The sequence below is a fragment of the Gadus morhua genome, chromosome 13 (assembly GCF_902167405.1).
Source record: "Gadus morhua chromosome 13, gadMor3.0, whole genome shotgun sequence".
NCBI classification, from domain to species: domain Eukaryota; kingdom Metazoa; phylum Chordata; class Actinopteri; order Gadiformes; family Gadidae; genus Gadus; species Gadus morhua.
This window is the reverse complement of record NC_044060.1, coordinates 26,279,261-26,299,277: the sequence shown is the minus strand read 5'-3', so window position 1 is coordinate 26,299,277 and position 20,017 is coordinate 26,279,261. Positions and strand designations below refer to the sequence as shown.

General features: G+C 40.9%; 2 protein-coding genes across 11 annotated transcripts; both read left to right on the top strand.

Annotated features, from left to right (window-relative positions):
* The first annotated feature begins 4,034 nt into the window (after positions 1 to 4,034).
* On the top strand, positions 4,035 to 6,951 carry sp8b (sp8 transcription factor b). Of its 2 annotated transcripts, none has more exons than XM_030373648.1 (2): positions 4,035 to 4,196; positions 4,667 to 6,951. In XM_030373648.1, exons 1-2 carry the CDS (start codon positions 4,176 to 4,178, stop codon positions 5,993 to 5,995), a joined length of 1,350 nt encoding a protein of 449 aa, XP_030229508.1. In that variant the 5' UTR covers positions 4,035 to 4,175; the 3' UTR covers positions 5,996 to 6,951. The 2 variants fall into 2 exon arrangements, with proteins under 2 accessions (XP_030229508.1, XP_030229509.1); XM_030373649.1 differs by having other exon boundaries at positions 4,043 to 4,480.
* Positions 6,952 to 11,437: 4,486 nt separating this feature from the next.
* On the top strand, positions 11,438 to 17,142 carry macc1 (MET transcriptional regulator MACC1). 9 transcript variants are annotated; one of them, XM_030374815.1, is made up of 8 exons: positions 11,891 to 12,157; positions 12,337 to 12,466; positions 13,277 to 13,340; positions 13,542 to 13,658; positions 13,734 to 14,548; positions 15,128 to 15,781; positions 15,980 to 16,168; positions 16,276 to 17,142. In XM_030374815.1, the coding sequence occupies exons 2-8, from the start codon at positions 12,464 to 12,466 to the stop codon at positions 16,471 to 16,473; spliced, it is 2,040 nt and encodes a 679-aa protein (XP_030230675.1). In that variant the 5' UTR covers positions 11,891 to 12,157; positions 12,337 to 12,463; the 3' UTR covers positions 16,474 to 17,142. The 9 variants fall into 9 exon arrangements, with proteins under 9 accessions (XP_030230673.1, XP_030230674.1, XP_030230672.1 ...); XM_030374813.1 differs by lacking the exon at positions 11,891 to 12,157 and adding an exon at positions 11,438 to 11,687 and having other exon boundaries at positions 13,734 to 15,781; XM_030374814.1 differs by having other exon boundaries at positions 11,801 to 12,157; positions 13,752 to 15,781.
* The last annotated feature ends 2,875 nt before the right edge of the window (positions 17,143 to 20,017 follow it).

Here is a 20,017-nt window from a genome sequence, read left to right as displayed (position 1 = left end):
GTGGAAGAACTCTGGTGACTAATTGAAAGACAGTTGCGAAGAACGCCATGAGCATGCCATCTCCAAAGACTTTTGTTTAACGGCACTCGTCACATTGACATAACTTCACCTCTGTGGACATTCGTAATTTAGCATGCAATTATCCTAACATTGGAAGGAGATCAATTATGAACACGTAAATTACATAGGCGGTCTATAAACCAACATAATGACAATTGAAAGAAGTAAGGCTTTTATATATATACGTAAATGCCAGGAGCTGCTTACAAGAAACGATTTTGATTAAGGCAAAGCAAGTGCACTGATATGTCAATTTCACAACTCATGGAGTTCAAATGTAGTTCAAATTTATTTAAGAAAAGAAGGAAATACCTTCTTGGAAACAAAATGTGTTCAAAGGAAAGGAAAAGCTGCTTTTTAAAGTTAAATTTTTTAAAAAGGAGATGCGGAAAGTGAGTATAAGGTGGGGAGAAAATGATTGTGTGGTTGTGTCGATCACCCCCATTGCACTTTCCAGACCAGAGGATCCCAGGCACAAAGACTGAAGCAGCTGGCTGATCGATAGCCACAAAGGCTCAGAAGTTAGGGCAGTCAAAAGATTGTTAACTAGCTATTTTATCTGCCAGGCATTTATATCATTGTTAATGGTCCAGTGCTCGCCTTCAGCTGTGTGTCTGTGCTGTACACACCTGGGTCTGGGGAATTTGGGATGGAGGGATAATGTCAGGTCCTTGTGGCTTGTAGGACAAGCACTGCACTCAGAAGGGGAGGACATTTAGCGGTATATTTCAGTGACAAGCATGCATGGGCCATCAAATAAATAAGCAGCGGGAAACAACAAACGTGTGTGTGTGTGTGTGTGTGTGTGTGTGTGTGTGTGTGTGTGTGTGTGTGTGTGTGTGTGTGTGTGTGTGTGTGTGTGTGTACATGGGGTGCATGTTTTTGTTTGTGTTGGTGTGAGTATTTATGTATGTGCTCAATAACCTGTAACACATGCTGCACCAATCCCCCCCCCCCCCCCCCCCCCCCACACACACACACTCTGGCTCCAGATCCCTGCAGGCTGGCAGAGGGGGAGACCCTCTCTGTGGCTCATCCAGGCGAAGAGTGCCTTCCTGCACATCCTTTGTCACACCATTTGGACCCTTGTGTCTGTGACTGCCATGCTCAAGACCGGCTTGGCAACCCACCACACCCCACATGGACATCTGCTCCCCTAAAACCACTTCCTGGTCAACAAACCCCAGTATCCAAAAGAGAGAAGGAAGAACAAAAAATGGCAACGATAAGCACAGATCTGTTAACATGATCAAAACACAACAAGGGGAAGTGCAATGGGAAATGGTCCATTTACACAATGCAATACTTTGCCTGCAAAGAAAAAAATACATTCTCTTGAGGAATTACAACTTCAGTGCCCAACAAAGGATTACAAAAAATTGCGTGGAGCAATAGCAGGTTTACAATGCCCCACGCAAATATCCTCCGTTTCTCCATATCTCGTCATTTAACAGGAAGGGCTTCACATTATCTCGTTGCATGAGCAGATCCAAATCTGTACATTAAACGTAAAGTTCTGCATTTACAGCTTGACTCATTTATTCGGGCTCTTTAAGCAGAATGATTCCAAAGCACGCAATATTGAGCACATCTTGTTCTTGCTCAGCGGCCCAGAATAAGTCGGCCATTATTGTGGCGAAAGGGACAGGTTGTGAGTTTGATTTCATGATGGTAATATAGCCCATGTGTGTAGGAAAATAAAGCCCTCAATGGGGACATCTGTTCCGCATACAGTTACAGCCCTGCGAACAACCTGCGAACAACCAGACGAACTAAGGCCTCTTGGAACACAATTAAGAAAAAGTTTGATAATATTTCCAATCCAGCAAAAAATAATGGTGATCTTTACGGACAAATATTTGAATACGACACGGTGTCTCATTGAACATGTTTGTTAAGAGGCTGATAATTATCAATCTGTGGAAAACACTATTCTACTTTTCTTTCTCGGTTTAAAAAAAGACCTGACATGTATCAGTAAAACGCTGAGGCTGTAGCCCTGCACATTAAGGAGAACAAGTGGACAGAACCACTACGTCCTACAAACTGAGGAATGGGCCTTAACCTTTTATTGTGTCTTTATTTATGGGATTCTTTCATTTTTTATTGAGTAGGATGCAATCCGTGCGCCGAGGTGAAGACCCGGCAGCGGGACGCCCTCTCAACCAGCGAGCAGCCGCGGCTCCCCGCTGCTGGAGGACTACGGTAAGAAGACCTTTATCAACAGGATTAAAATGTTATTGTACTATTTTACAATAGCAGTTTATCTGGGGCGAAAACGGTGTAAACATATCGAGTTAAAAATACTAAAGTAGCAGTTAAAAATAATTAAAAGGATACAAATATCTATATCTATATCTATATCTAAATCTATATCTATATCTATATCTATATCTATATATATATATATATATATATATATATATATATATATATATATATATATCCTATCTATCTATCTATCTATCTATCTATATATATATATATATATATATATATATATATATATATATATATATATATATATATGATAAAGACTATATCACAAATTCGGTTTTGTTGCAATACATTTTCAGTAGGCCTACTATGATTGATATTTTTGACTTGGTTGAAGTCATCAGTATTTTCTAGCCTTCATACTCTATTTTTCTATTCATTTTGTTCATATATATAGGCCTTTTTGTACATTCGAAGATGTGGATTTTAATTTTTTTTTATCCTGGACGTCGTCAAGAAACACGCTGTCCAGAGGAACATGGGATTAATCAGCCGCTCCATCCATCAGGTGCGTAATAAAGGAGCGACATGGTGAGCGGAGGATCGGATGAATAATCGCTGGTCGTTTTAATTAACTTTTCGCTGTCCTGTAATGACCAAGCTGGTCAACATACCCAGTCAATAAGCCTGTTAATATCAAACAAATACAATTGCGGATGATTAAAAACCTCCTGCGTTATTAAATTTGAAATTCAAATCAAATGTATGCTTGTGTTGGCTGAATGCTAATCAGGGACAATGTCCGAGATCGTATTATGTAACTGGATGTCTCTCTATTAATTTAGGCCTGCATACCATGTCAATGGCCTGTGCACGGTAACACAAATTAAACGCAATCGGCTAATCAAATATTTTCTCCTACAATCTAAGCATAACCTTCCAAAATCGGGAGGTAAGGAAGGCTTGGGGGGTTCCTTATTATTATTATTATTATTATTATTATTACTCTTATTATTATTATTATTATTGTTATTACTTACAGCCTTAAACATTATTGTGTTTGGTTAACTTCTGCTACATCGTCTTCCTCGTTCTGATCCTCCTCGTTCTCCTCCTGCTCCTTCACCTCCTCCTCTATCATTCTCATTTTTCTTATTTTTCTAGGCTACTACAACTAAGCCTAGTCGTACTACTACTGCTAATACCACTACTAACACTACTACTAGGCTAATCCTTCCTTGTTTCTCTTAATTCAAAAAGGCCTATCAAAACTTTCGAGATAATTGGATGTATTTACAGTAAAACAAAAGTTTGAGACAATTTAATATCCCTTGTTCTTAGTTTGGAACAATACAGCCTTTATATCGATATAATAGTTGTGTATATTAACTGTACTGCATACAAGATACCCTGGATCAAATCATGCCACTGCTATTAAGGACCCTGGAAGTTTATCATCTAAAAGGGGTGCAAATATCTGAAAGTATAAAACAGGATAAAAATAACAATGCCCAAATCCAAAAACCAATCAAAATCCAGCGTACAAAAAGCCATTTATGGCAATCGATATCCTTTACATTTCAATAGGCCTATATTTCCCTTAATTATTTTCACTATTATTTAAAATATCTTCCGTTCTTTTATTATGAATCAGGGTGGCGGAGGGGTTGGAGATCTGTCTGAAGTAGTCTATTGATGACCTCACGTTAGAATTAGGCTGTGTGGTGGTACAGAGGAGCTGATTGGTCGCCGGTGTCACAGCGGTACTTCAAAGCCGGAGAGGACCTACACTTGTGGTGGAATGGGCGGAACACATCATTGTATTGCAAACCTCTAAAAAAAACACTGCTCTGATTCATAAATATAAAAAGATCCTCTGAGGAGGGCACTTTTTTGTGATGGCAACTTCACTTCTAGGGGTGAGTCTAAGGAGTTTCTTACTGGTCTAATTAGTTCATTTTATTGTCCAGCGGATTGGATTAAAATAACTTTGATACACAGCAGGAAAGACAGTGCGATGTTTATATTTTAGTAAGCTGGTTCAAAACGCCCGACGCGGAGATTTGAGAATTCGCCTTCAAAAGGGAGAGAAGTTTCTAGTCGATGCCCAAAAACAATTGCATGTTCTCCGTGATGTCCCATTTGGCGTACATTAGTTAATATTTCGTGACTTTCCCTGGTTTCTTGTCGTCTCGTCCTAAAGGTAGGGGCTATTAATGACCTGTATTGTTGCAATCTGTCGGCTTTGTGATTTTAAAATGCACTATGTTGGGAAACGTTTTATTTGGTCACTTGTCAAAATTGCAGCAAATGTCCGTTCTATTTAAATTGAAATGTTATATTCCGTAACTCCATATGCATTTACTTACTTACTCTTTTGTTATTGCAGGAGGAACGGAGATTGGGATCGACTCCTTTAGCAATGTTAGCTGCAACATGTAATAAAATAGGGAGTCCGAGCCCTTCACCCTCCACCCTTTCGGATAATTCTTCATCTTTTGGAAAGGGTTTCCATCCGTGGAAAAGAGCCAACAGCTGCAGCCTGGGACCCAGCCTCTCCGGGTTTGGTGTGTCTCGCAGTGGATCCGGTGTATCGGACTCTTTCAACGGGTCAACCGGATCCAGCGCCTTCTCCCTGACGCCCGGCACCGCGTCCGGCCCCCACTTTGGAAATGACTACTCCGTATTCCAAGCGTCGGTTTCCAACAGCACTCAAGAGTCTGGTCACCAGCCCGTGTTTATCTCAAAGGTGCACTCGTCAGTGGACAGTCTGCAGGGCATATACCCAAGAATGAGCGTCGCCCACCCCTACGAGTCCTGGTTTAAATCATCGCACCCTGGGATCCCCACGGGGGAGGTCGGTACCACCGGGGCGTCCGCGTGGTGGGATGTGGGCGCCGGGTGGATTGACGTGCAGAACCCGAATGGAGCCACGCTGCAGACCTCCCTGCACTCAGGTGGACTCCAGACATCCTTGCACTCCCCTCTAGGGGGATATAATTCCGATTACTCGAGTTTAAGTCACTCCGCGTTCAGCACAAGTCCCTCTCCACACCTGTTGACCACCGGCCAGCACCTCATGGACGGTTTCAAACCGGTACTGTCTTCTTATCCAGACTCATGCCCGTCTCCTTTAGGCGGGGCAGGAGGGGCTATGCTCTCCGGGGCGCCAACTGCACCTCTAGCGGGGTCCCCGAGGTCCTCTGGTCGACGCTACTCTGGAAGAGCGACATGCGACTGCCCGAACTGTCAGGAGGCAGAGCGGCTGGGTCCTGCGGGGGCCAGCCTCCGGAGAAAGGGTCTCCATAGCTGTCACATTCCAGGTTGTGGTAAAGTTTATGGGAAAACGTCGCATCTTAAAGCTCACTTGAGATGGCACACAGGTGAGAGACCGTTTGTGTGCAACTGGCTCTTTTGTGGTAAGAGATTCACGCGCTCCGATGAGCTCCAGCGACATTTGCGCACACACACCGGCGAGAAGAGGTTCGCGTGTCCGGTTTGCAACAAGAGATTTATGAGAAGTGACCACTTGAGTAAACACGTAAAAACTCACTCTGCCGGTGGGTCTGCAGGATCTGGCTCCGGGGCCAGCGGGGGGAAGCGGGGAAGTGACACCGACAGCGAGCACAGCGCACCGGGGAGCCCTCCGTGCAATTCCCCCGACCTGTTGCTGCCACCTGATGCACACTCTGGAGTAGGAGGCATGAACAGCCTCTAATTGGACTATTAAAATAAACTGAACATAACATTTTATTTGCTAAAATTTTCTGAAGGAACGGGGACATTTCTATATGCAAAATGAGGAATTAGACAAGAAATCAAATTAGACTACTAAATAGCCAGATTTCACAATGATCTTCTTTCGGTGAAATACTTAGGCCTATGCAATATGGAACTGTAATCAAGTGAATTAATTTAAAATGTTAAACTGGTTCCTACTGCCCATCAAGGCATCGAAATCAAGTAGGCCTACATCAGACGACGCCCATGGTCAAGAAGCGGTATTTGTGGCCGGTAAAGTTTACTGCTGGCATAGAATATTTTTCAAGACCAAACTCTGGCACTTTATTGTTGAGCAGGAGACATTATTCGTTAAAGTCACTATCTGTGGTTACTTCGTAAGTTAGCCTAAATATTTCTCTATTCTTATCTATCTTATCCCATCCCAGTTTTGATAACGTGTAACAGTTATAGGTTTATTTGACGGTATTCGCCTCACAGCCTCTGTGCGTTGAACCAAGTGTGTAAGTAGCCCAATCTTGGTTAGCTGCCAATCTGTTGTAAATAATAACAAAGGTATGTTAGATTCTAAATATGCACCAATGTAAAGGTGAGTTATGTATTTGACCAGGAATCGATAATTTTGTATAGTTATTTCTAGCTCTATATGGACAATAGAAAATATTGGAAGCTGATGGAAATGTACTTGGATTTGCTTTGACTTGATATACAAATGTATCGTGGTAAGTTATATTTAACCACACGTTTTCTTGTATGTAGGGGTCCTCAATTAGGCGCACTTTGATTTATTTGTAAGATTTTGAAATAATTTACTGTCATTGATTCGTTTAATTTAAATAAGCATGTTGTAAAATTTACGTTAATTTTCAATGCATTTCTTTTCGATAATGGCAATTTATGTAAGCCACTGAATAAACTCAGTATGAATCAGAATTAAGTAATCGACTCAGTTTATGATTTGATTATTGAGCCAACCCACTATGCATATTAAGACATATTTAAAAAATGTGTGTAGACCCTAACTCATTATTGAATCAGTTACAAATATGCCTCTGTAAAAGAAAATGTGAAAAGGGGCCATTGAATCAATTACAAATATGATTCTGTAATAGAAAATGTGAAAAGGGGCCATTTCAAGAATTACAAACGGGGGACGGTACTTAAAAGGTAGGCTACTTGTGCAGACAATTGTGTTTGATTTAGAGCCTGTCCGAAATAACATCCTTTCCATTGAAAGTGTATTAGAGATGCTAAAAGCGAAAAGTCTATATTATTATGATATAGATAAAGATAGGAATATACCTATAAAATCACAGAGTAGGCTAAGGGACTTTCATAGTAGCCCTAACATTTCAAAATATCATCCCTATCCCCAACCTACATACATAGGCCTACTACATCGGCACTCTTCGCCATCCATTATTGCACAGACAAAAGAGAGAAATATGCCATAAATGGCTACCTTATCCAACATCTATTATGATGTGGTCTATTCAAAGTGAGACACATATTAAACTGCGGGAAGTTGGTGAATTTATAAAAAATAAGATTGGTGGTTTGACTTTGCTTTGTCTAAAAGGGGTTCTGTGTCTAGATGCCTTTAGATTCAGATTCCTCATTTAACTTCAGATTTAAGCAAGTAACCAAATAAAAATAAGGTTAACATATGACCACTCATTAGTAGCCTGGCTTCCTGTCGCCGCCCTTACAAAAGATTATATTTATGCCCTTTATCTGTACTTGTATCTGCCCTTTATAGAACTAGCCACAAACATGGATTCAACAATTATTATATAAGACAATTTATCCGTAATCCCATTACTCCCCACAAATACGTTTGTGGGGAGTAATGGGACAAATCCCACAAATACGTTAACTAAATAGTGCAAAGATCATGTAAAAATGCCCAACAATAAGCTAAAATAATCAGATAGTCTTTTTCTTATTTCTGCAGTACAGCTGTGTTTCTTAAAGCCACGAGGTCCCTCTTATTTACAGGAGAACAAGAAATGATTTGGCCTACTATCAGAAGTTTGCAAGAAGAGCTGGCAAACCAAGAATATTGTGCAAACTTTTAATTATTCCGATTTTTTAATTGTGTTATTGTGATTGGATTATCTCAATAACACAATTTATTGAGATTTTCCTTCATTGGTCTCTATTTAGAGGAAAGTTTTAGCACAGCCCTTCCCAAGTAGGCTATCTGTGAGAAGAAAGTAGGGGTCCCCTCCTTTAAGGATAGCTTGAAAAGAGCACTAGGAGCCAGTTGTCCAGGTCAATGAAAACAAGAAAAAGACCAATGAAAAATAATTTATTAATTTCACTGTGATACAACTGAAATTATAATGAATTAAAACATGCTCCTCAACTGATAGACACCTTGGTCATTTTGGTGAGGGTCGATTGACCCAGCAAAGTGGTCATCCCAGCAAAGTTGACACTTGAATTGAGGTATATCAGCACTGAAAATGTGTATATTGCACACATATATCTATATGACAGTACAATTTAGTAAAACATCAAAGATAAATATCCTTTATAAGCTTCCTGGAAATAACTTATTTTAAACATGTCCAGTGTCGGTGTCCAAGCGTGACTTTCTGGCTGGTTCGAATGAACTATAGAGGAACATCGCCACCAAGTGGTTCACAATTTACATTGCTGACATTCAATGCAGCCCACTGCAGCCCACTATACAATACAGTTTCAATGGTATATATTATGAAGTTGTGTTTGCACTAATAACAGAGATTTGTTAAGGATGAATGGTGGTTGGTTGGTTTATCTTCTGGGGCCAGAATTGTGGGATTTCAGGTCATTTTAGTGGTTTTCATTGTGTTATTAATTCCACATAACCTTGTGTCAATACAATAGGCTATTGCTGCAACGTTAACGCTTGAGATTGCATACCAATTCCGACTTGACCCTGCACTCCTTTGGCCCTCAGCCAAAGGAGTTGGCTTGTTGCAGCTTTCTCAACAGCTTTCTCGACAGCTGCTCATTTCACTCAACACTGTACTTCATTGGGTTCCCAATACAACCGCCAACCGTAAATCATCGATGGATGGTCGAGAAAACTGCAGGACATACACACATACAGAGACTGGTTAAAGTTAGTCTGTCTGATAGTATGATACCCAACATCCAAGGAGTGTGAACTGCAGTTGTAACCAGGTAATAGATACAAATGATATAAGAGAGCAGAAATAATTCCACAGGGTCTGGGATCATTTCACATACAAGTAGAAAGCGCGGATGTGAGTTTGAAGAATGGACACAATTAAAACAAGCAACAATCACAGGGTCCTACAATATGCAGAGTATACTGGCCATGGCCTAATAAATTCAAGATAGAAATCATTGCTTGATTTTATGCCATATCTCGAACCAGCAACACAACGGTAATTTGGCCGAGTCTATACAAGTCAATTACACTACATGGACATGTATATCCCTGAGGTCAGATTGGATTAAATTTTGAGAAATAAGTTTTCCAAACACAGAGGTATAGTGAGCTTGTTAGGTTTGGTAAAAAGGTTTGTATGCCTTAAAAACTGGTTTACCTGAAGTAAGCATATCAAAACAATCACCAACCATGTTTCTATAGCTTACTCTGTGTCAAAACCCACTGTCAAACCAGATGTTTGCGAAACGATGTGTGTACCACTTTTACATTGTTTTCTTTTGCAGATATAAACTTCCAATTTGGCATGGGTATATACTATGGAGTCTCCTTTTGGTATCCACTTACAAAAGCTGAGCCTACATGGTTTTAACGCAATGTTATAGTTTAAAGGTCCCATGGCATGAAAATCTCACTTTATGAGGTTTTCTAATATAAATATGAGTTCCCCTAGCCTGCCTATCGTCCCCAGTGGTTAAAACTTGCGTTTGGTGTAAAACGAGCACTAGGTATCCTGCTCGCCTTTGAGAAAATGGAAGCTCAGGCACGCTGATTTGGAATGTGACCCCATATATTGTCATAAGTGGCCAAGTTACCTCCCCTTTCTCTGCCTAGCCCGTCCAGAGAATTTGGCCCGCCAAAGCGACAATGAGCTACGACCGTGCGAGCGCCACGTGTGTGTGTGTGTGTGTGTGTGTGTGTGTGTGTGTGTGTGTGTGTGTGTGTGTGTGTGTGTGTGTGTGTGTGTGTGTGTGTGTGTGTGTGTGTGTGTGTTTGTGAGAGAGAGAGAGAGAGAGAGATTAAACACACTGTAAAGCAAGTGTTGTACATTTCTTTGTTTGGATAACCGTTCTGCTGTTGGTGTCATGGCGCATAACACGCAGCCGGCAGCCGCAGCCGGCAGCAGATGGATCAGTCTACTTTAGATTGATGTGGAAGTGGATGAAGAACCAGAGACGACGGAGAACCTGACGCAGTCGTTTGTGATCTTAATATCGTCTACACACGCCATCAGTTGGTTGGACAGGAGGATAATAACAAACACAGTAGGCTACAAAGAAAGACAGTAGGCCTACCCGCAAGGTATTTCTTGACAACGGCGAAAGCTTTGTTTATTTTAGAAAATATTGCGCAAAAGTTTGGCGTCCTTCTCGGACGTCCTACATGGTTGCTCTTTGTTTATTGTGTCACGTTCTTCTTTTTCCTTGGATTTGTTAGCAATGCGTCAGGCTGCTAAGAGGTAACGATGCTTATGTAGCTGTCGTGCCTATCGCCATCCGGCTTAAACCCCACTCTACCATAAGGGTACTGTCAGCGGTTGAAAAGCCAGCCGTAACTGAGCTGGGCCAAACCGCACCTTCACTACTGGGCCAAGGCGTACCTGGCCGAAGCGCACCCGCCGTTGGAAACGCGCCATAAGTTTCCAACATGTGTGCCAAGTTTGCAGATTATACCACCTCCGGCACCAAATCATTTTGAGTGTTGACGTTTGTTCAAGTAAAAATACTAATACTACTACTACTAATAATAATAATAATGATTTCAATAGGGTTCCTAGGTTTTCCGTAAGACCCCTAATGAAGGATTTAGTAATTATAAGGCTGTGGCAATAAGTAGTTTGAATATAAACACCAGAAACAGGTTTGCTCAAAAGTATTATTATTATTATTCCTTTGAAATAAGATTGCCATTCATGATTTAATGAACACAACATTCACCTCGAAATATATTAACAATTATTCGAAGTGCCATGTATGAGAATAAACAAATAAATAGAAAAGTCATTGCTGCAGCATGTAAAAGTCATCATTGTGCACCTGGTGTCCGAATGTTCAAGTTCCAGGAGCTTGGAAACTTATGAAGGATAGGTCTTGTGATGTGAAGGAAAGAAGCATCACTGTCCAACTATACTTGTGTTGCAGTCTCTGCCTCCCCCTGGTGGTTGAGTTGGGGGAAAATACGTTTGTGCGGCGCATTAGGTGTGACGTAGTAGAAAGGGTGTGTTGTGGGTAGTGTAAACAAAGGACCGCGCGGGAAATCAGTCGGAGTCGACTGTGCGAACGTGATAGTAGCCTTTAATGCTCGTGAATGTACCACCGTGAAGAAATAAAGCTAGTTCATTGCTGCAACCAACCAACGCCTCACTGTTTGTGCTTCGGATATGTTAACCGGACCACTAGACAAGCAAGTTACCTGCAACGAGCCAAGTAATTGAATTGAAACCAGCTCGCTCCCAACTACGGTTCGGAGCAGGGAAGCTGTAGAGGTAACACTTGTAACAAGCTCAAGCATGCACGAGTCCCATGCACAACCCCTGTCCCTGCAGCCAAGGCAACGCGTCTTCCCCGCAGCACACACTGGCAGCAATAGTTTTAGTATTTTGTAACTTATAAACACACAACCAACAGACGTCCTCTGCTGCACAGAGCCGCTGCTTTGAAACTTATTTTTTTTGTTATCAGTATTGAACGCGTCACACACGCACACACGCACAAGCACAACTTGCGGAAACGGTAGATCACAGAGTTGGCGTGTGACGTTCCCATGGATGACACGCCCCCTCCCTTCAACCCTCAGTCGAAACCGGATATTTACGTCAGAGCTCAGATATGACCTCGCTGAAACTGTTCCGCAGCTGATTCACAAACTTGAGTTAACTTTGCTTTTGTTGTAGCGTTACAAGTTTTATAGAGCATAGTTGTTGCCGGTTGACCAGCAAGTCTACAGGAATTAAAGGTTGGTTAATACTGCACATTTCTATCGGTAAATGTCACTTTCCTGGTTTCCTGTATAGCAATACCTGTTCGCAAACAGGGAAGGGCTGTGGGCATTGTACAGTAGGACATTTGGAGGGTATAATAACACCCGAAAGTGCGCGCATGAATTTGAACTTAAAATACCTTCTATGCAAACAGATGATCGCTAAGTAACGAGAAGAGGTCTGCCCGTCTGAAGAAACCGAGAGGTCTTCCCGTCGGAAGACACTGAGGTAGTACTCCCTGCGAGTCGACCTGGATTGTCAGGGTGTTGCAACCAACGCGTATGGTAAGTGAAAACAATGTTTTATTTATGTGAATGTTGTTTTTTTATTAGATATTAAGTGGCAAATTACCTAAACATTGTTTTATTGAAGTCTTGTGATCAAATAAATAAATCACAGCTTAAATTAAATTTATGGTGATCATATATTTTTATTGTTGCTGATAATGGCTATTTTATGCTTAACAAAATATTGTAGGCTATATTTTAATTTAGGTTATTCTAACAATATCAATCAACAAAGGTCTGATATCTTGTCCTACTTTTGAGATGCACTCTTTTCAGATCTACAGTTTCTTTAATTGTTTTTTGGAATAAACCTTACAGTAGCATAAGCAACAAGAAGAGAAGCATAATGAATGGAAATATGGATACTATCCACCATATGCAAATATTTTATTAATAGTATGTTATGTCTTGTTATGAGCATAAAAACGGACAAAGACAAGATTAACCTGTTTGTGTCACTGGTTTAACAACATCACTAGTGACTGACTCACCGGAGTGGGCAGTGTTCCTTTGTCAAAAAGTGACATGCTGAAAAGTTCACGTTTTGTTTATCTCGCAGGCTTAATCCTCTCTATAGAGATAGACTACAACCAGTTGCAAGTACCCCGCTGCTGACATTATTTGGCCATCCTTATGGAAGTACCAAACAAATGTACCAATGTGAATGATCTTTATTTGTCAAAGTACAGGTACGGGTACATCAAAATTCCGGAGAGCTCCCCCCTGGTGCTTAAAAAAGAGAGGACAAGGAACATATATAATCGTATCTTTTATGTGTAATCATTTTTTCCCATTGTCCTATCTCAGGTTCAGCAACAAAGGACAGGACAGATTGCTACAGTAGAGATCAGATGGGACAGTTGGGACAGAGGTTAGAGCTGTAACCTAATGTGTTTGATTTTTATAGTTTGGCCTATAATCTACTAATCAACTCTGCTACAAACAAAATACCATATTTTTTTACCCTCACTGACACCAAGACTTTTCATTGTTCGTTATGAAAAAAGCATATGAATTACATCTATGCGTAATTTGACTGCTATATTCAACAAACTACTCTTTATTATCACAGATGTAACTATGGAAGCTGGAAGAGCAAGATCTCTCTGTCATGTTGGCAGTCTTATAAGGAGCAGATCGGAGGGGACATTGATTGAACCAGACGATGACACACGCAAAAAATCAAATGGTGAATTGCTTGTACTTGAACTCTATCCGTCTGTTTCATCAAAGAGAAATCCTTAAAGGTTTTCCTGTTTTACAGGTATTTTTGCATCCCAAGCAACCAAGCATTCTGAATGTACAGTTTCACAACCAAAGGTCACACCTCTATTGGGAACATTAAATCCATTCTGGAACAAACTTGCTGGATCCAATCCTTTCTTAGATTACATGCATGGCAGCACTGAGAAAAATCTGTTCAACGTATCAAATGCAAAACAGGATCCTGAAAACTTAAAAGACATCAATAATGAAGATTCAGTTAGCACATCTTCAGATGAGGGCAATGTGGGGAACCGGCTGAAATACAAACACAAGGTTAGGAACGGACCTGGAAGATGGAGAAGTGCCTCAGAGATTTTGGATGAACTTGAGAGAAAGGAATCAAAACTAGAAAAATACCACAAACCACCCCAGCCCATTTTGAACCCAGACTTTGAGTGGCTAAAAAATGACAGGGAAGCATATAAGATGGCCTGGCTGAGCCACAGGCAGCTAACCAGGTCATGTCTTGACCTGGGATTGATGAGCCAAAGTCCTGGATGGGCTCAAACACAGGCCACTGACGCTATGGCTGCCTGCAAGATTGACCACAATGGAGGCATGGTCAGTTTACCAGACTCACAAAATAGTATCTGTATCCCAGAGGGTCACGTTCATCCAGGGGAGGTTCAAGAAGTTTCATTCAAAGTTAACCTTGACCCTCCTCATTGTCTCAACACCCTTTACACAGCCACCATGAGTCCACTTTTGGAAGTGAGGCTCAGCAACCTGAACACCAAGGAAGGGATCACCCTGGAGCTGAAACTAGATGGAATTGTAAAGAACGATCCTTTGAGTCAAGTGATGACCACACTGGTAGGTCTCATATCTGACAAGAAAGAGGGGCCTTATGGCAAGGTCAACGACTGTTTCATTCAGGAGAACGTCATGCAGATAAAGCTGCACCATTTTAGGAACCATTTTTATGCTATCGCCGCTGCAAAGGCCACTGATATCCAGTTCCCTGCAACATCAGTATGGGACTACCTTGATCATACGTTTATGGTTGCTGTATATGGTCCCAGGTACATTCACCCATCTTTCAAGGCGGTAATGGTTGTCTCCCGTCACAATGATATTCCACCAAGGCTTCCATTTCCAGACATCCGGGAAGGCAACAAAAACTTGCCCCCAGTTGTGCTGCATCTCTGGGGAAAACATCAGCTTAAGATCGAAACATTTGAAGATCTACTTGTTGACATTGGCATCACAAATTCAACATTTAACATAAAAGCTGAAGACGAACGAAAAGAAGTCAAACCAAGTAAACTTAAATTGGGGAAGTTTTTGCATTTTCCATTTGAATTATCCCATTCTGGGAATGCACAACTGACTTGCTTCAACATAGATTTAAAATTGCAGGACTCAAACTCTGTTACCATCGCACATTTCCAGGTGTCTTCCCCAACAGCTGCACCTGTACGGTCAGAAAAAGTAGCTCCTAAGCAACTGGCCAGACGAATGGAGATGGCGAGATCTTCATCTATTCCTGAAGAAGTATTTCCAGAATCACATAAATTCCAGGTCAAATCTGTGAACCTTAAGTGGTACGGGGTGGCCCTAAAGTCTGTGCTCCGTCAGCCTAGGATGGAGTACCTTCTGGAGTATTTCAAAGGGGACACTTTGGCACTCCTCTCCAGAGAAATGGTTAGGTCAATTGGAAACTTTAAAGAAAAGCAGTGGTACATTGGATTCTGCAGAGGAAGGACGGGCTTAATTCATTGCAAAAACATTAAGATAATTACCAGAGAGCAAGTGCTGGACTTTACTGGTATAAATATCACCACAGATGTCCTTTTGTACAACATGACACTGCCCTTCAAAAAATTAACTTACATGTACTCAGCCATCCAGACCTTGGTGACTTCACAAATAACCAGCTGGAGAACCTTTGCTGATGCCCTGGGATACTCCAACCTTTCCTTGGATGCCATTACCCATAGGCATACGGAAAACGAGGCAGACAAGGTTGCGTGTGTACTGGAAAAGCTGAAGGAAGATTGCCATGCAGAGAAAAGCAGAAGAAAGTTCCAACACGAACTCATGATTGTAAGTATATATATCGGTGAGGTGTCTTTATTTCGGGCGAAACTGTGCAGATTGGTGACAAATTAAACATGTAGCTGGTTACGCAGGTACGAATTATTAATCTTCTGTTAATGTTTTCTTCTTTTCTTGAAAGCTTTTCATCAGCTCTACTAATATCTGCCACTTGTTTACTTTTCTTTATTGTTGTTGCCATTAAAGGGTCTTTTGAAGATGGACTATGTCAGTCTGGTGGCACTGTTAATGAAGAATACAGTCATCTTGTCCACTGCAGTCGAACTGGGTATAAGATGGAGGGAGCTGGCTGAGAAATTTGGAAAACTCAACAGTGCTCAAATAGCAAACTATGAGGCTCCACATGCAGGGAAGACTGGGGAAATCAACGCCCAGGTCAGTTAGCTCCTCAGTGACTTATATTTAATATTATCAATATATACAGTGTTATTTAGTTTTTCCCTATTTGCTTCCTGCGAGTCTTTAATTCTCTTTTCTTGTAGTCCATGTGGAAACCTGCCTATGACTTCCTGTATTCCTGGAGCATGCGCTATGGGGACAGCTATAAAGACATGATCCAGGATCTCCACCTAATTCTGGACAAAATGAAGAACCCTGTTACTAGACAGTGGAGGCAGCTCACTGGAGCACTCATCACAGTGAATTGTCTCGAAGCTCTCCGATTCTCTGAATACCCTTAAAATCTAGAATGTTCTGTATGTACCCATATTGTGAGATGTTAATGTGGCTCTTAAGGCATATATTTAATTGAATACACTTTCATTCAAACAGGAATGAGCGTGAAAATTAAATATCTTATATACTGTATGCACACATACACTGATAGACTGGAAAAAAGTTTGTTGACACGGTGGAAATCCTGTAACGGTACTCAAATTCATCGCTAGTCCAGTGATCACCATAAAATTGTAACAAAGAGAATACTTCCATAGCTCACAAGTTTATAAAACAGGGAGAACATTGTATGCACTGAATATGTCGGACATAAGGTCTAAGTGCTGAATAGTGGTTGAATGTTGATTAATGCATTATTTGATGTTACATTGTCAATATGTCAAATATTGTAAAACAGCTAGGAAACTTGCAGCCTGCCTGTGTCCGGTATTTTATTATTCATTACCTATCGTTATCTAATTTTAGTCAACTGTATATAGCATTAATGTACCGTCGGTGTTTATATTTTTGAATATATAGCTATTGTTTAATTACTTAGGGTTAGGGTTAGAATGTGTTCTAATATGGATTTTTTTCACGGAGAAGTAAACAAAGATCAACAAATATAACTATAATTCATCTTTTTATTTATTGTCAATTAAAAACAATGATAAAAAATGTCTTAAAACAGAAAACTGAAGCTTCCTGTTCCACTACATTTGTGCTTGCTTGCTTTTTTTGTTTTTTTCCGTTAATTCAAGCCAGATCCATCTGAAAGCATTGTGTTGGGTCAATATCATAGTAAGTAAAGCACACTGTTAAAACCTGGAGTACCTCCTGTACAACAAATGCACTTGACATTAACTCTTTAGAGGAAAGCATTAAAAAATAACTAATCACAAGTCCTTTGTCCCAACCAGGTAAATCAGAAATCAGAAATCAGGAAATGGACACTAAAAAACGACAAAGGGAATCTTTGTCGTTTTTTAGTGTCCATTTTCTCAGGGTTTATAATAACTTACGGTACTTTCTTTCTTCAATCTAAAATGGGAGAAAATACTCTCCTTAAGCTAAACTAAAAATCGAAATTATAAGCGAGAAATCTGAAACGGTTAAGCACATTGAATTAGCAATCATGATTCATGTGGAAGGACTGGTTCTCTGAAAGTTAACACTGAAATAAAGCAGTGAAAACTTCATTAAATGCTTTCAAAATACTTTTGTAAAGGAATGCATCTTATTGTTTTTAGTTTTTTTTATCGTGAATATCATTTTTTAAAGGTCCCATGACATGAAAATCTCACTTTATGAGGTTTTCTAACATAAATATGAGTTCCCCTAGCCTGCCTATGATCCCCCAGTGGCTAAAACTTGCGTTAGGTGTAAAAAGAGCACTAGCTGTTCTGCTCGCCTTTGAAAAAACGGAGGCTCAAGTGCGCTGATTTGGAATGTCTGTGTTTAGGACGTCATCAAGCATCTAATCTCCTCCCCTTACTCTGCCTGGCCCGCCCAGAGACGTTGGCCCGCAAATGAGACTCGACCGTGTGAGCGCCACATGTGTGTGTGTGAATACACACACTGTAACGCAAGTGTTTCTTGTCGGTTCTTTGATGTGTCTTGTATTTCCACAAAGAGACCGTTGTGGGCGTTATCTGAGCCATGGTTGAGAAGGAATTGGGGGAAAGGAACTTTGGCTTTGACTCGCTGAAGTATATGAACTGCGACATGCCGCCGGTTGCCTCGAGGCACCATCGCCCGGCAGCGGGCAGCCGGCAGCAGGCAGCGCGCGGTTCAGTCGACTTCAGGTTGACTTCAGAACCAGAGACGTCGCAGAACCCGACAAAGTCGTTTGTGATTCATAATATCGTCTGGAGGCGCACACAGCTTTTGGCCGTGATAATATGTATTATGTGATATAGATATCTATGTATTATATGATATTATTTAGATATAGAGATCCAGGACTGTAACGCAAGTGTTGTACACTTCCTTGTTATTTGGATAACCGTTCTGCTTTTGGTGTTATGGCGCATAACACGTCGGACTCTCGTCTCTGGTATTTCTACAACGAGACTCGTATTGGGGGTTATCTCAGCCAAGGTTGAGAATGAATTGGGGGGAAGGAACTTTGGCTTTGACTCCCTCAAGAACATGAACCACGACATGGAGGAGAAAGGGATTGTTGGCGGCGAATGTCTACCGCTTGAGCCCCGCTGAGGGACCACCGCCGGAGGCGGAGGTGCCTACTGAATCGAGTAACGATTCAGTGGTTGGCGATTCGATTCAAGGACAATTATCTTTTTTTGGAACGATTAGATTCGATTCTGTAAACCACGATTCGATTCAGTAACTTTGAACCAAAATTCTATATCTGTGAAATAAACATGCAATAATGTGACACCCCTTGTCAATTTTACCATTATTCTTTGCGAAGCCAAAATGCTTCCACACTTTGGATTTCAAGTTTGCTGGTGCATTAACCATCTCGCTGCCGCTCTCTGCCATGTTTGAAACGCACCAGTAGAGGGTGAGGGAGAAAAAAACTCTCATTGGACTTCCTTGCAAGCTGACTAGCTGATGACAGAGTTACGGATTACCGAGCTTAATGTTTTAAAGTCTTAAAACATTAATCATAATCGATTCATACGATTTAAAGCATTTATATCGATTATTGGTGAAGCCAAAGCGATTCATTCTATTTATTTATTTTAGCAGATCGATTTAGTTGAATCGGTCGGACTGACAATCGATTCATCGATGCATCGCATGAATCGTTACACCCATTGTTCTGAAGGTTTGCATATGTTCATATTGTCATCCCTTTAATTGCATAAAAGGGCAATTATAGTTCATACTTGCAGGGATTAAACGTTCATTTTATTTGTTGTGTAAAATCATACTGTACTAATTGATTTCATGTTAATCAAGTTTCAAGTTTATTTATTCATACATACATACATACATGCATGCATGCATGAATGGGTCCCCCAAAATAAGCTATTGATAGCTTTGGGCGGGGGCCCAAGGTTAATGAAAGCAATATCAATCAATTTAGCGATGCACAATGTGGTACCATGCAAGAAAACATAAATAGTGCAGACAATCAAGCATACAAATACATACAATCAATCATACAGTACATTTAACTTAACAGTGCCGACAAAACAAACATACAAATACATACAATCAATCATACAGTAATAATCCCAGTACATCCATCATATTGTTAGGGTACATTATAAATAGGTAGCCAGTAAATATGCTTTTAGTTTTTTTTAAAAAGCGGACAGAGAGCACAGCTTCTTTAGATCCTCATCAAGTCTGTTCCAGATCTGTGGCCCCTTGCAGGCAACGCTCATACCCGTACAATGTAAACGCCGTTGTTTAACCGTTATCAGGCGTTTGTTCCTGGTTCGGTGTTGGTGCTGGGGGTGGCAGATAGGGAGCAGGCCGGTCAGTCTGGGGTTTAGGCCATTTATAACTTCAAACATTTTAAGGTACGGCCACACCAAACACGTTACCCGCGTACCACGCGTATAAAATCGGCAATTTTTCCATAGGGAAGCATTG

Coding starts and splice junctions, on each gene's coding strand:
- sp8b (XM_030373648.1), top strand. CDS start 4,176: ATGGCAACTTCACTTCTAGGG. Junction 4,197..4,666: donor TGGCAACTTCACTTCTAGGG/GTGAGTCTAAGG, acceptor TTGTTATTGCAG/GAGGAACGGAGATTGGGATC.
- macc1 (XM_030374813.1), top strand. Junction 13,341..13,541: donor ATGGGACAGTTGGGACAGAG/GTTAGAGCTGTA, acceptor TTATTATCACAG/ATGTAACTATGGAAGCTGGA. Junction 15,782..15,979: donor TCCAACACGAACTCATGATT/GTAAGTATATAT, acceptor TTGCCATTAAAG/GGTCTTTTGAAGATGGACTA.